At 34.3% G+C, this 14,715-nt stretch overlaps 2 protein-coding genes and 1 pseudogene across 3 annotated transcripts; all 3 read right to left on the minus strand.

The window, feature by feature from the left end:
* Positions 1–1,139: 1,139 nt before the first annotated feature.
* Positions 1,140–5,332, minus strand: LOC132307165 (calmodulin-binding receptor-like cytoplasmic kinase 1). 2 transcript variants are annotated; one of them, XM_059804849.1, is made up of 6 exons: positions 4,781–5,332; positions 4,280–4,545; positions 3,921–4,086; positions 3,368–3,457; positions 2,811–3,109; positions 1,140–1,780 (listed from the first exon to the last, which is right to left on the minus strand). In XM_059804849.1, exons 1-6 carry the CDS (start codon positions 5,028–5,030, stop codon positions 1,460–1,462), a joined length of 1,392 nt encoding a protein of 463 aa, XP_059660832.1. In that variant the 5' UTR covers positions 5,031–5,332; the 3' UTR covers positions 1,140–1,459. The 2 variants fall into 2 exon arrangements, with proteins under 2 accessions (XP_059660832.1, XP_059660833.1); XM_059804850.1 differs by having other exon boundaries at positions 4,280–4,524; positions 4,781–5,328.
* Positions 5,333–5,580: 248 nt separating this feature from the next.
* Positions 5,581–6,999, minus strand: LOC132307166 (heat stress transcription factor B-2b-like; annotated as a pseudogene).
* A 1,767-nt stretch (positions 7,000–8,766) lies between these two features.
* LOC132307164 (probable anion transporter 4, chloroplastic) lies at positions 8,767–14,269 on the minus strand. The gene is made up of 8 exons (XM_059804848.1): positions 13,711–14,269; positions 12,567–12,793; positions 12,062–12,428; positions 11,665–11,709; positions 11,423–11,569; positions 9,752–9,889; positions 9,603–9,636; positions 8,767–9,069 (listed from the first exon to the last, which is right to left on the minus strand). The coding sequence occupies exons 1-8, from the start codon at positions 14,179–14,181 to the stop codon at positions 8,885–8,887; spliced, it is 1,614 nt and encodes a 537-aa protein (XP_059660831.1). The 5' UTR covers positions 14,182–14,269; the 3' UTR covers positions 8,767–8,884.
* Positions 14,270–14,715: the final 446 nt, after the last annotated feature.

Raw genomic sequence — 14,715 nt, forward strand, 5'->3', positions numbered from 1 at the left:
CCTGTTTTTTTTTTTTTTTTCCCCTCTCTCATCCTCATTACATCAGCATATATACACACATATTAAAATTAAATATTAAATATATATTTAAGTGAATATTGATGAAACTTTCTATATTTTTCTAAGACTCCTATTATTTTTATTTTCTTTTTTCTTTTTTCTTTTTATTTTTTATTTTTCCTTATTCCTCATATATTTTTTCTCCTCTCTCATTATAAATTTTTTATTTTCATCTTCTCCACAATTACAATTTACATTCTCACTCCCGAAGAAGATTTTGAAATTTGAATACACTTATATTCTATAAAGAATTTATTGGAGCATTAGACCAAATTATTCGAAATCATTTTTTATTATTCTATAACTTAAATTAGTTTATAGCTTTATTAATTTTTGTTATCATAAAACTATATATTTTGTTTATAATTTTTATTTATATTGTTAAATATGACTATTAGAAAGTACATAGCCAATTAATTAATGATGGAACTAGAGTTTGGAAATATTTTAGTGATAGGTTAAAAAATCACTAAACAAATAATCAGCTAGCATAAATATATGGATAGATTTAATTAAAAGGACACTTTATTTTTTTTTGCCTAAGGCCTCACATTGTATTGAGCCGCCCCTGGGGATAGCTATCCTCCTCTGTGCATGTTGGTGTTGCTATTGGGAACCACCACAGCATTAGTTTGATCTTGTGCTGAAGATTGCAAAACCCAATGTGGTGGATTGATGTGTGTCATGATGTGTAAAAGTTGGCTTCGATTACTCTTAGCTTGCTGCTTTACCAGGACACAACTAATGTCAGAACCAAGATGACTTGATTTAAGAAGAGTTTGGGATAGCTGCTAGGATTTGAGAGGTCATATGATAGAGCAAGAGAAGGGGATTGAGGAAATCCTTCCCAAAAAATGATGATAATATTTACTTTGTTGATCTGGCTAGCACTTAAATTCCACTGCTCATGGGTTTGGTAAAATTGATAGGATACGAATCTTGGACAGCTAATGACCTGAACAGTTTGGGCTTCACTTGCTTAATAAAGGTTCTCATTTTCATTCATTAAGAGAACAAATCGAGTTTGAATTTGTTTACAGGATTCATTTTCTGAACTAGTTGGAGCTTGAATTAATGTCTACACTTCTGAAAGCACAACTTATATTAGGCTCAACTTGTGAACACATTGCTTCTTTGTTCTGTTGACAAGTTTTCTATTGATAAAATAAAAAATAAAAAAATAATATGTTACATGAGTGCATGATCTGAGCCTTCTTGCTAACCCCGAACTGAGTTTAGTTGCGTCCGAACAATTTCTAAGCTGTGGGGATTGAAAACAGAGCAAGGAGTATCCACCACTAACTGCCTCCAGCAAAACCCCTGTATTTTGAGTTCTGAATATAATGAATATACAACATATAGAATAGACAATTCATCAATTAACCCCAAAAGTCACTTTTCATGCAGAACGAAATGTATAGCTCTCAGTATCTTCAATCCCAAATTGCTTGTAGCGACCCTTTCTTGCATCTCTCTCTACAACATTTGCAGACTGATGAGAAGTAGATGCAATGGAAACACTTCTATCTTTGAAATCTTTTCGAATTGCCCACAACACCTCGGCGCATTTCTTCATGGAAGGTCTTGATTGTCTTGAAGGTGCAAGGCATTGTCGAGCAAGTTTGAGGACCTTTTCCACTGCCTCAATGGACGCTGGACTTCTTCGCAGTCTTAGATCCATTGCCAATACTGTGTCACCTTCTTTCAGTCTCTGCATTGCCTGCATATATACAGATGATATTATGTCTGGTTGAAAAATGTCATAGTTTTGCTATTACTAGTGTCATTTGATTAAAAAAAAAAACCTGGTACAAATACTGAGATTGGATACCCTTATAGAGTACTGGTAGTTGCTTGTGTTAAGCATGTCTATGAAATTAGAAATTAACTGTTCTTAAGATGTTATTTACTATAGAGAATGTTATGAATGATATTAAGGTACACTATATGAAGATATTTATAGAAGATGGCTGGTTGTGAAGCCATGTTCTGACTGATTTGTACAGTCATTAGGTGCACAGTACATTGTTTTATTTTATACTTCTCATGTTCAACTCATTATATAGTAAATAGAAAAAAAAAATATATTGTTTGATGCTTGTTGACTGTGTTCTACAATTTTTTAAGGTTTTATGATATGTTCAGTCCACTGAGTTTGTTTTTAAGCTCTTTTATCCTAATTATGTTATATTTGTATTGATGGTATTATTACAACTTCACTGTCCCCTCATTTTAGGCAGTAAAATTTGGAGGAAAAATAAAAACTTCCATAATGTTGGGGCACTGGCTTGTTTGAGTTTCTATGAATACTCTGACTGACCAGAGTAGATGTTCTAGTGTATGAATTAATGGAGATATAGTGTACTGATGCAACAAAAATTGCACAATAAATGCAATATAGAGGGATATAAAAGTTTAAAGGGGAGTATAGAACTAATTTTCAATATTATGAGACTAGGAAGTTAGGCCAACGCTGGTTTATGGTCACCCATGACTCGTAAACTGACGGTAGCATTTCATGACATATATGGTCTCCCTGTCCCAAGTCCTAACTGATTAACATCTGATTCCCAAGTTCTTTTGCCTCGTATGGAATGGAATGGACTGGTCTTAAAGCTACTTATGCTATAACCAGATTTATTGATTTATACACATCGAAAATTAGGCTCAATTTATTGCAGCAAAAAGTCATTCCATGAATGTTCAAATTAATGTTTTTGTTGTTCTATTGACATGCTTGAAATACTTACCCATCTTGCTGTTATTCTCTCTTTGGGCGGTCTCTTTGGTTCAAGGGGTAATCTTCCTGTCACCAGTTCTATGAGCAATACTCCAAACGAGTAAACATCACTCTTTTCAGTAAGTTGATATGTCCTTAGGTATTCGGGATCCAAGTAGCCTGCTGTGCCTTTGACTTGTGTTGAAATATGAGTTGCACCTGAATCTTCTACCGCCATTCGTGCAAATCCAAAGTCTGCCACTTTGGCACGGAGTTTCTCTGTAATGAGGATGTTTGATGATTTTATGTCTCTGTGAATTATTGGAAGATCTGTAATTTAAACGAGACAAATTCAGTATTTTGAATGCTTTTGCTATCCAAAGTATTGCCATTACAAAAGAGGCGTGTCAACAACATAGACAGGGTGTCTTCGACTGATATAGCAGTCTGGCTTTTAAACATTGAGGCTATAAATCTTTGCTTGTTTCTTGGCCATATTCAAAACTTTCTATGGATCGAAAGTCTCTGCTATAGATTGAAATTTTGAGTCAAATTGGCTATAGTTAATTTAGGAGTACTGTAGTTTACCTGTGTACATGTGCAGGTAGGTAACCGCATGAGCTACATCAGTGGCAATGTCCAGACGTTCTGAGATTTCTAGCCCATTTCCGCGTATCCCTGCAACAGAGTTACTAATCCTGATCTCAACTTCTTCCAAATTAAATTTTAGCAAACACTTTAAGCCTATGCTCTATCTGCAGCTCTTGATAAAAATATTAAAGTTATATTTACTACATATCTTATATAGTGAAGTCATTTTTTGATTTCTGATTAAACTAATCAGAAATCCATGGCAATTGGCCAAATACACAATAGCAAATTTCTCAGGCAGGTTCAAGTCTAAACGATAATTCCCAGAATTGTGATTGGAAGTTTATTAAAAACCTGCCTTCTCCTCTCCTGAAAAACTAAGATTTTCGTTCTCTTTTTTCACAAAAAAAGGGGGAAGAAGATTGTTGTCATATGTATTACATTATTATTGATTGCACTTCACATTTATATTTTGTCTCTTCCTTTCCTTGCTTCTATTGACAGATACAATCACACATTCACATGCTGGAATACGAGTTGCTTGACTTACCATCTAAATGTTCCCGAAGTGTTCCATTGGCAACATATTCAACCACAATAATCCGCTCTTCTCCGTGTTCCAGATAACCAAATAACCTCACCAAGTTTAGATGCTCAATCTTCGATAAGGTATGTACTTCATTCTTAAACTCTGAGAAGCGCTTGTCGTACAAGTCCTGCCACGAAATTTCAAGTTACTTTGCATACTGTTAGTAAATGATCCCCCATCCGAGGGTTCTACTTCTAATAGATGATTATATATTTAGAAGGATTTAAGTTTTTCTCATCCAATTGGTGCATGATGATTCACTCATATGACTAAATTTTACTTATAGCATCTTTCCAATTCTGTTCCAGAAGATTGTGTACCTTCTTAGCGCGCTTTACAGCAACAAAAGATCCATTCTTGAGCTTCCCCTTGTATACAGTTCCAAACCCTCCCTCCCCTAATTTATTTACTGCAGAGAAATTTTCGGTCGCCTTGAAAATTTCTTCAATAGAGAAATAAAAATTTCCCACCTGTCCTCCTGTGGTCGTGGAAGATCGATATGAATTAGAGTACTTAAATTTTGATGAACTCCCACTGTTGCTTCCTGAAGAATTATCTCTTGGAACTGCAGGCAGTTCACAGAAAACTAATTGACGCCACCACAACAAATAAACACAGTACACATTTATCACTGCGTGGAAAATTTCTTTTGATTAAAGAATTTTATTTTTAGAATTTAAGCTATCAACCAATGTCTTCCTGAAAGGTGAATTTATCCTCAGTTGTGTTTTAGACCAATTTTTTTCTTTTCCCCCAATTGAGATCAGTAAACATGGGTGCAAATAGTGCTAATATTGAGCATATTGAGATAAGTAACTTACATGAATCTCCGCTAAGTTGACCATGATGTTTGGTAGCATCAGTTTTAGGTCTGTTGCAGGCGGCCTTTCTCGACCAAAAGAGGAAGATGGTGAAAACTCCGCCCACTTTCTTGGCTGCTGCTTTGATGTAATTGAAGACAGTGTGAGTTCTCTGATGGCTCTTGTTTGTGTAGCTGCCGATGGCGACGCCATTGGAGTCTTGTTTCCTCTGGTTTGATCGGTTGATCTGAGGACTTGCTGCATTCTTCATTTGCAGAGATTGCAGGCCTTTTTTTTTCTTTTTCTTGTTTTTTCTTTTTTACATAACAAGTTTGATCACATCATTTGCTGGAGAACTCTGAAAACCCATGTGAGATTATCTGATGCTGTCATATTATCTATTAGTTTATATGAAGAATGAGACCAATTCAAACAAAGTAATCCATATTCCTTTGCTAAATGAAACCCTACAAATCTTGGATGTTGAAGGAGAAACAGATGCCAATAGCAGAATATTTTTAAAATTAAATAACCAAGTCAATGAATTCCAGAAGCTATTTCGTTTCTTTTCTTTCTTTATTTTTTTATTATTGTTTCATTGTTCATTTATGTTGGTAGGTATAATACGGACATAGACGTCCGTTCAAAAAGTTTGTAACTTGTGTACTTAGACAGGCCACGATTCATGGATTATTACGCCCATGTCCTAAAAAATTTTGAGAGGACAGTAAAAGTCCTTATTGGTCCAACTTTTTAATCTCAAAGACAATCTAGTTCTACAAAAATTTAAAAGGTCAAATAAGTTCTACTTTTACCATTTATTTCTATATGAGTTCAAAATTATTTTATTTTCCAATGTTACCCTTACTATTAAAGTACCAATCATCTTCAAACATAAGAATTGACGTTGTATTGGCTGCTGATTTTTTATTTTTTTTGGGTTTCTTCCGGGTCTCTCCTCTCTTCTCAAGTCTATGTTTCTCTCACGCCGATTTGGACCTGTGTAGACTTTCCTCTATTGATAGTTGTCTTTGAGAAGCAGCTTCTCACCTCTCCGGAAGCATTCATTCGCAAATTCCCACCGATCAGGCACGACCTTTTTAAATCCCTAAAAATTCAAACCCAAAATAAAAACAACAAATTAATAAAAAATAGTATACATATCAAACTTGTATGAATTGTAGGTTCGTCCGTAAGTGTTTAGCTGTCGAACGAAGCTTGAGAAATTGTTGTGTTTGAAGTATTTGGGACAGATCTCTGGCGAATTCAGCTGGTCGCCAGACGATGAAGGTGGTTCCATCTTCGTTCCAAGAGATCAAGTCGTCGATGGACGAATCCTCGACGAGTTGATGGGTTTTGGTGAGGAACGGCGTCGGGATTGATCTCTGAGAATCAGACATCACCGCCGCGGCAGCCGATTCGCCGGTCTGTTTAACCGGCAACAATGCCATACCACCGTTCTTAGATCCAAACCCTAAAATATGAAAATTCACCTCTTTCTCAGATCAAATCAAACTCAATATTTCATTTTCATTTTCTATGCTTTAAAGTTGCGCATAAAACAAAAAACTATGGTGGAATTTGTTAAAGCCAATTGCCAAACATGGACTAATCTCCAACTATAAGAGCAGCAGCATCGGGAGAATAAGAGTAGACAATCAAGTACACTGATCTACTTTTCTGGTACCACCCATCTATACTTTCTTGCTCACAACCCCCAACTCATCAAATTAACAATCAACAACCAATACAATCAGCGCAGCTCGGTCTATTCTTCCTCTTTCTCCAGTAGTATGGACGGCATGACAGTAGGCTTCGTTTGGATGGGAAGATTTGGGGGGATTGGGAAAGAACAGAAAGGAAAGGACAAGGAGTGTTATGTTTGGATGGAATAATTTGAAAAAGGAAAGAAATAATTTGGAAGGATTATCCTCCAAATCCCTCGTTTAGAATTCTTTTGAAATTAACATTTCAAAATTGACAAGATTTGAAAAAAAAAAGGAGTTAAAAGATAAAAGTATCACTCATTTGGAATTTTTACTAACCCTGCCTAAAAAGATAAGATAATTATCCTTTTTTTTCTTTTTTTTTCCCTTGTGTTATTCAAATAACAAAATTGTGAATTCTTTTCTTTTCTCTTTTATTTATCAAAACATAAATATAAATATAAATTATTATTATTATTATTTTGCTTTTTTTTTTCTTTTATAATAATTTCTTTTCTTTTTTCTTCTGAGCATCGAAACGAAGTTAGAGAGAAAAACAGAGGAAAGAGGAGAAACTGAAAGAATAAAAAAGGAAGGTCATCAGCCGTATAAGGGTAATGTTGGAATATAAAATAAATTTGAACTGAATTGAAAATAAATTATAAAAGTAGGATTTGTTTGTCTAAAAAATAAAATTTAGGACTTAATTGTCTTTGGACTTAGAAAATAGGACTATTAAGGAATTTTCCAAAAAAAATTCAGAATCTGGGCTTAGATTATCTGGTAATGGGCCCAGCCCATTAAATCTCGTAAGGAGCCCAATTCTATACATGCATTTTCTTCCCTTTGTTTTGGCATTTCTCTGAAACCTAATCACAGCACGAATCTTCTCCACGAGTTTCTATATATATCAAAAAAGTTATGATTCGTTGTCTACGTGGCATGCAATTGTAGTCTACATAGAGAGACAAACCTTGACCAGTTTGAAAGATGAATTATTAAATGAGCAATTTTATTCTAGCTAAGTCTGCTTAATTCCCACAAATTAACATTTCGAATTCAGTCTTTGATGTAAAAAAATAATAATAATAATAATTAAAAATTAAAAAATTCTCAGTCTTAGGACAGGAAAAGCACTGCAAAAAAGTACAAATTGCAAGACCCAAACCTTGTATGAATTTTATTTATCTATTTTTATTTTATTTTACCACAGCTACAATACAAGGACTAGGATGAAGCAGAACCCAAATCAAAAAGAATTTCTGATAGGGTTTGTCAGATATATTTGAGTTGGACACAAGACTACCAAAGTTATGGGATAAAAATTCCATAGGATAAAGTCACTTTGACGGAATATAGCAAACATTTGATCTCCCAAATAATTTCTTCACCAATTTTAATTTTAAGGCTCAAATTTTTCATGCAGCAGGACACATCTAACTTCAAGAGAATATTGGGTCTTAGTCAAATATAACAATCATTACATCCTTAGCCAAATGCTCCTCCATAAAGTGACAGAACATGGGACCAAGCAATAACAGCAGAAATGTTGTAATAGACATTCAAACGAAAGCAACCTGTTGGGTAGGTAACATTTATAGACATGTTCACTTGTCACTTTGCTAAGCTAACAAAATAAAGCGTGAATTAAGAAATACACTAATTCTGAAATCAATAGTTTTTTAGCATAAATAAGATCACCAAGCCAATCAACCATATAAATAAAATTTCCCAAAGACTAAATTTTCTGATGTTATTCAACAAACCAGTTTCTGGGTGTAGTCGGCAGCCTTAGAATCTGGTTTAGTGAAATGTAGTACAATAATAAGGCTCCATTTCTTTGGTTATCCTAAAATATTTACAAAGAAAAAAAATATTAAAATTTGACAAAAATAATTTATCCATTAATTTTCGACAAGTCATTTTACATGCCCCGCCCGATATATTCGACTTCAACCTCGACATACACCTTTGCCGAATACCGACAAAATAAAAATAAAAGAATATTTTACCTAAAAAATAGATATTTTCCAAAAAGAATATTTTAGGTCGAAACAAATGAAGCCTAAATGTAAAATCCAATTCTGGATTTAGCAAAATGTAGTATGAAAAGTCTAACCCGGTCCATTAAGAAATTAGAAGCCTGCATAAATATTGTTAAGAAAAAAAAAATTTCAATTTCGGTGACTAAACAATGACAAAAGTTTATTCTCTTACTCTTCACAATTCCAGATTCACAGTACAATCCAGTAAATTCTAATATACTACACAATCAAATTTAACCCTGAGAATCAAATAATAGATTTTAATATCTTCTCACCATATATTTTGATCACTGCATTTACAGCACTTATCAGACACTATTTATAACCAAGCGACAAATTTGAGGGGTAGAAAAATGAGGACCTGTACATAGTCTCTAATCAGTTTCATCAAAATTGACTCTCTCCCCTGTTGAAAAAAGGTTCCAGAATAGAGCAGAGGAAAAATACATAAAAGATGTAAGCAACAAAAAGCCCTTGAAAGAACCCGTTAATTCAACAAAGAAACCAGCACCAACTGTTCCCAGAATAGCAGCAAATGTACCAGCGGTATTAGACATACCTATAACAAAATAGAAGTGGCTGCAATTAGGCCATCTGATAAACTCTTGCAGGTTTCTAATTCAATTCTGAAAACAAATCCCATTTCGGAGATAATTTTCATTTAATTCAATTGTTAGTTTTGGTTTCTGCTGCACATTATATCCTTTCTATCCTGAAAGTTTCGTGCAACAATAATCTTCAAGTCCTTAACATTAGTCCCAAGGGTAAGGAAAAGATTTTATGCATACAATCTTCCCCACATTATAAATCAACTTGTCTTCTCCCAACTATAAGGAGTCGACTACATGAATATTATCATTGCACTAAATAAAAAATAACTTCAAAATATAGCTCTAGAACCAATTTTTTTTTTTTTTTAATGTGGCGGGGGAGGGGGTGTCAGACCTTTTCCACAAACTGGTTTTCTTGATCCTGAATCTTCCCTCTATTAATATAGGTCTAGAACTAAGAGATATCAAATATACTTCAAAATGATTTAACTATTTAAGCCAAATAATATTCAATAAATATGTGATGAGATAGATAAGTTACCATGTAGAACACCAGAATACTGTGGGGCAATCTCCTGAGAATAGAAAAAGTATGAGCAAAAGGTAAGATTTTATTGAAATTTTTATGCTTTTCTGATTCATTCAAGAATTTTCTTTTTTCTTTTTCTTTTATTAAAAAAATACACAAACCTGAAGGTTCACCAAGAAGCCAGAATGACTAAAAGATTTTAGCCCAAGAGCTAAAGTAAGCCAAGCGGATGCTATTGATGGACTTCTTGCCATAGTTAGACCAATCAGAGCAATACCAGGGCCAACAAAACCAATTGACTGCAGATAAAGAACATATTGAATGCTCATCATAATACACAATAAGTAGTACAAAAATTTTAAAAATTGAAACAAGACAAATAAAAAGTAATGAAAAAGTTCCAAAAATTGAATTTCCGAGTTATATATCAATCAAACCACAGCTGATATAGAAGTTTTGGTTTTAGAAAGACCGACTTAAATAATATGCAATCTTTTGTAGATTACAGTAGGTACTGTATCCCAGCACAAGCATGCATGTGCTAGTATGGTAAAAAAAATAAGTTCATATGTAATGAACCACCTTTACAATAAATTTTTTATTTTTTTTCCTACTACCAGAGATGGGCGCGGTTTTATTTTTTTAGAAAGACCAACTTAAATAATATGCAATCTTTTGTAGATTACAGTAGGTACTGTATCCCAGCACAAGCATGCATGTGCTAGTATGGTAAAAAAAATAAGTTCATATGTAATGAACCACCTTTACAATAAATTTTTTATTTTTTTTCCTACTACCAGAGATGGGCGTGGTTTTATTTTTTTAGAAAGACCAACTTAAATAATATGCAATCTTTTGTAGATTACAGTAGGTACTGTATCCCAGCACAAGCATGCATGTGCTAGTATGGTAAAAAAAATAAGTTCATATGTAATGAACCACCTTTACAATAAATTTTTTATTTTTTTTCCTACTACCAGAGATGGGCGTGGTTTTACTGTGCATAACAGTCAGAATTTCAAGGCCACAGCAGCTGTTACTGTCCGTAATGGTGGTTCTGGATTGAATATAAAACCCTTGATTTTCTTCGCATTCTTCCAACAAACCAGTTCCTATCCCTTCAAAAACACCCTATATACTAGGATCCTAGAAGTTCGGCAGATTGGGATATCTCATTCAACTGATAAGTTTCAAAATATATATATTTTTAATTTCTCACTTCATTTGCGTTAGATCTTACCTATATTTATTTTTTGATGCTAGATCTTAAGAAATTATTGGTGACATTGAGACAACGATTTTGTTTGAACATGATATATTGAATAAATTGTAAATATATTTGAATTTAAATGTAATAAAAGTAGTGAAAATTCCAAACTACTAAAAATTTGTTGATGGCAGCAAGTTCAAATTTAACACAAATACATTAATATAGTAAATCATCTTTACGAATTCAAGAAAATACATTAAAAATCATTAAAACCCCAATTTTAGGATTTGAAATGGGTACATTTTATGACTTGAGAATGAAACAAAAAGATATATAGTTTGATAGCGGCAGTGATTATATAGAACCATTAGAGTCCGTGTCTGTTATACCTTGATCATTATCATCACAGCTGCTGTTAGTGTTAGTTAGAACTTTTGGTTACAAGAATGTAACATGCATGACTTAACAAATTAATGCACTTTAAAATGCACTATAGTAGATGAAGAGATGTACCTGTTCCCCGGAATTTTTAATAAAATAAAGAGAAAAAAAATCATTCCGAAAAAGGAATCATCAAAAAAAATAATCCCCACAGTAGAAATAAATATCAGCGATAAATTACCTGCATGATTTTGCGGGTCAAAGTGACACTTGTGCCATTTTGTATCAACATGTCTGACCAAACGCCAGCAAAGTAGCCTAATATTGCCATCATACTCCATGGAACAGCACTAAACCATGCTGCTTGTCTGAGGTCAACGTGATATATCTACAGAAAAGAAGCATTTATTCATCCACAATTGTGTAGTCCTTTAGGTATGTGTTAAAAAATTACAGTAAAATAACTAAGTAACATGGCCTTACTGTGTTAAAGTAGATGGGCATCCATGAAAGAATGACAAAGAATCCCTGCATAAAATAATCATAAGTAAACCTACAAAAATTGGTGTATTAAATATTTACATAAATAGATACACAAAAAGCATGCATAAACAAACAAATGGATATGAAGATACATATAATGGATTTATATAATTATCAAATGAAGCCAGCAATCTGTGAGGGTTCCCTCTTAATCCACCACTTTTCCCCTGTTATAATAGACTTTCCTTTATGATGGTAATTTCAAAAAAAATTATCAGCACCAGCAAATAATAGCAGCATGGAGGGACAACTCAATCATGGTACGGAGTACATATTATTAAAAATCATTAACAACATGACATATAGAATACAATAGGTACAGATATGCGTGGATTACCCAGCTATGCATTGCATTTGCAGCAATTAGAGACCATGTTGGAAGCTTAGAAAGCAAGCGCCTGAATGGAGGGATCACTTTGTCTGTCTTCAATTTATTCTCAACCACAAAGGATTTCCGTGTATTGTTCTGTATGTATCCCAACTCTCTTTTTGATATTTGAGGACTTCGATCAGGAGTGCTTGACGTTGCCGATAACCATACCAAAACCCAGAGAAATCCAGATAATCCGAATATAACAAATGGTCCAAATATACCTCCCTGTGACATGAGGATTGGAGAAAGCATAAGTCCAATAACATTTCCAAGCTGAAATCCACCCATTGCAAGTCCAACAGCCCTAGATCTTTCTGTCTGAGGAAACCATCTAAAAGCAAAGTTCAAACAATTTTTGATCATTTAGCTTCGCCAACCTTTTAACTACGTAAAAGAACATATTACAGAATAAATAATGCAAAATACTATTGTACTATCTTCAATTAGGGAGTTTGTTTAACTTCAATACCTTGCTATCATGTTATTCATGCAGGGAAGAGCAACACCTTCTGCAACACCAAGCAAAACTCGAACAGCAAGTAATGCCCATAAAGAAGCTTCTGCAGCCCAAGGAGTAAGAAAGGTGGCTAGTGACCACAAAGTCACACCCCATGCCATGACAACCTTACCTCCATAATAGTCCACAAGAGTCCCTCCCGCTATTGGTGACATCAGGTATCCCCAGAGAAAAGATGACTGTCATTAGTGGCTATTAACGAATCAGATGCAATAAAACACAAGTAAAACAGCAAACGAATTTCTTAAGAACAAACTACATCTATAAATTTATTAAGTTCCAAGTTCAAAACTGCATATAATCAGTTTAAGAGAATCCAATACAACAGTTGAAAATTAGTGACAAGATTAACACAAAAAATTAAACGTAGAAATAAAAAATCTATAAGAAGTTTGATCCATTGGTTCGTCATAACATATCTTTGAAATTTAAAGGGGGAAAGAAATCCATTCTTGCCTATATGTACAACACTCAGTTTAGTACTGAATAACGAACAAATTATTTCATGAAGTTAAGCTCATTGTGGAAATTTTCATACTATCATTTCACTTGAGATTAGAGCCAAAGACAACTTAGTATGCCAGTAACAGTTTAATGCATTTGAAAAAATGTTGAAATTTCCATAAACAATGCAATTCATAATCAAATATTGAATCATAATTCTGTCACTTGGTTGAAACTGAACAGACAAAAAAAGATGGAGAGAACAAAAGTATAAAGTTTATGGCAGTCCAAATAATTAAAAGTAACAACATTACGATTCTTTCTGGGTTAAGAGTAATTAAGCAACTACCTGCTCAAACAAAAGCCACTTAAAGCTTACTATACAATATCGGTTCAAATCACATTTAACTTAACTTCTATCACTACAATTACAAAGTGTATTACGAAATGATTGTTAAAATACTTCGGAAAATAAAAACATATATTCCAATAATCATATATCTGTTCAGGTCAAATTTCCATTAGTCTTCACAAAAGAAATCCAATTCAGCAAATTCTTGATACATCAACAATAGTTTGCCCTAGTTATACGCAATTAATACAATTTCACACACACACACACATATATGGAAAGAGAGATAAAGAAGGTGACCTGAACAACGCCAGCAAAGGACTGGCGCCAACCATTAGCGAGCGAGAGAGGAACTATGGCAACAGACATGACAACTCTGTCGGCATTACAAAGCGCCAAGGCCAAGGCAAGCATTGCAACCACTTTGACTCTCTCCGAAGTGATGAACTCCACGAATCTTGACTGTGGAACTTCGTCTTCGTCCCCAAACGAACCGCTCGTGATGGACTGAGCTTCCTCCGAAGAAGCCCTAACTCTAGCCGTTCGAAGATTGCGAAATTCATGTTCACTGTTTGCAAATCGAATTCTCAAAGCAGTACCAGAAGATGATGATATGGAACAGCCATCAATTGATGATGAGTCCTTGGGAAGAGAAGATAATCCTCCAAATCCAATGCTTGCTGTTGTTCGGATTGCGAAGGGTTTAGGGTTTTGAAAGCTCGAACGCGAACGATAACGAATCGGTTGGTCGAGAGCGAGTGAGAAATTCATACTGTGAAATTGTGAGCAACACTACTGAGTAGCGAGTCTGGCTCGCTGTGGCTCATAGAGGAAGGAAAACGCTGCTCGTGAGAAAATGATTTCACGCTACGCTTAATAACAAAAGATTTTAATGGCCCACTTTAATTTTTCATTTTATCTGTGTTAAAATAAATAAATAAAGGTTACCTTCAGTTACACCCATATGATTTGTTCAATCTTCAAGAAGACCCCTTCACATTTATAAAAATTCAGTCAAATCCCCTCTCCGACATTGTCGACTAACAAAGCCAATGAGTGGCATGATAATTTGCCCTTTTTGTCCTTATCCCATATAAGCTTAACTCCCACCAAACGTTACCCTATCTTTTGAACGAAACAGTGAAATTGTTCTTTTCCCTAATTCCAATACTGTATGAAAGCGTACTCAATTGCCTAAGGCAGCACTAAACTTACCGGCGGACCAAATGACGACAACGCTATGATAATGTGAGCAAGGAATCTGGCAATTGAGTGAACGCCGCAAGCGCAAGGGAGTGGCCGAAC

The sequence above is a fragment of the Cornus florida genome, unplaced genomic scaffold, assembly GCF_030987335.1.
Source record: "Cornus florida cultivar Cherokee Brave unplaced genomic scaffold, ASM3098733v1 CherokeeBrave_3.0.0_Hap2_Chr05, whole genome shotgun sequence".
In the NCBI taxonomy this organism is placed as follows: Eukaryota; Viridiplantae; Streptophyta; class Magnoliopsida; order Cornales; family Cornaceae; genus Cornus; species Cornus florida.

Bases quoted from the DNA above. Each gene is read 5' to 3' on its own strand.
- LOC132307164 (XM_059804848.1), bottom strand. From the start codon at position 14,181: ATGAATTTCTCACTCGCTCTCGACCAACCGATTCGTTATCGTTCGCGT. The intron at 12,794-13,710 runs GTCACCTTCTTT...CACTAATGACAG, and splicing joins CCTTTGCTGGCGTTGTTCAG to TCATCTTTTCTCTGGGGATA. The intron at 9,890-11,422 runs GTAATTTATCGC...CTTTATCTGCAG, and splicing joins TGACCCGCAAAATCATGCAG to TCAATTGGTTTTGTTGGCCC.
- LOC132307165 (XM_059804849.1), bottom strand. From the start codon at position 5,030: ATGAAGAATGCAGCAAGTCCTCAGATCAACCGATCAAACCAGAGGAAA. The intron at 4,087-4,279 runs GTACACAATCTT...ATTTCGTGGCAG, and splicing joins CTGTAAAGCGCGCTAAGAAG to GACTTGTACGACAAGCGCTT. The intron at 3,458-3,920 runs GTAAGTCAAGCA...ACTCTGTTGCAG, and splicing joins ACTTCGGGAACATTTAGATG to GGATACGCGGAAATGGGCTA.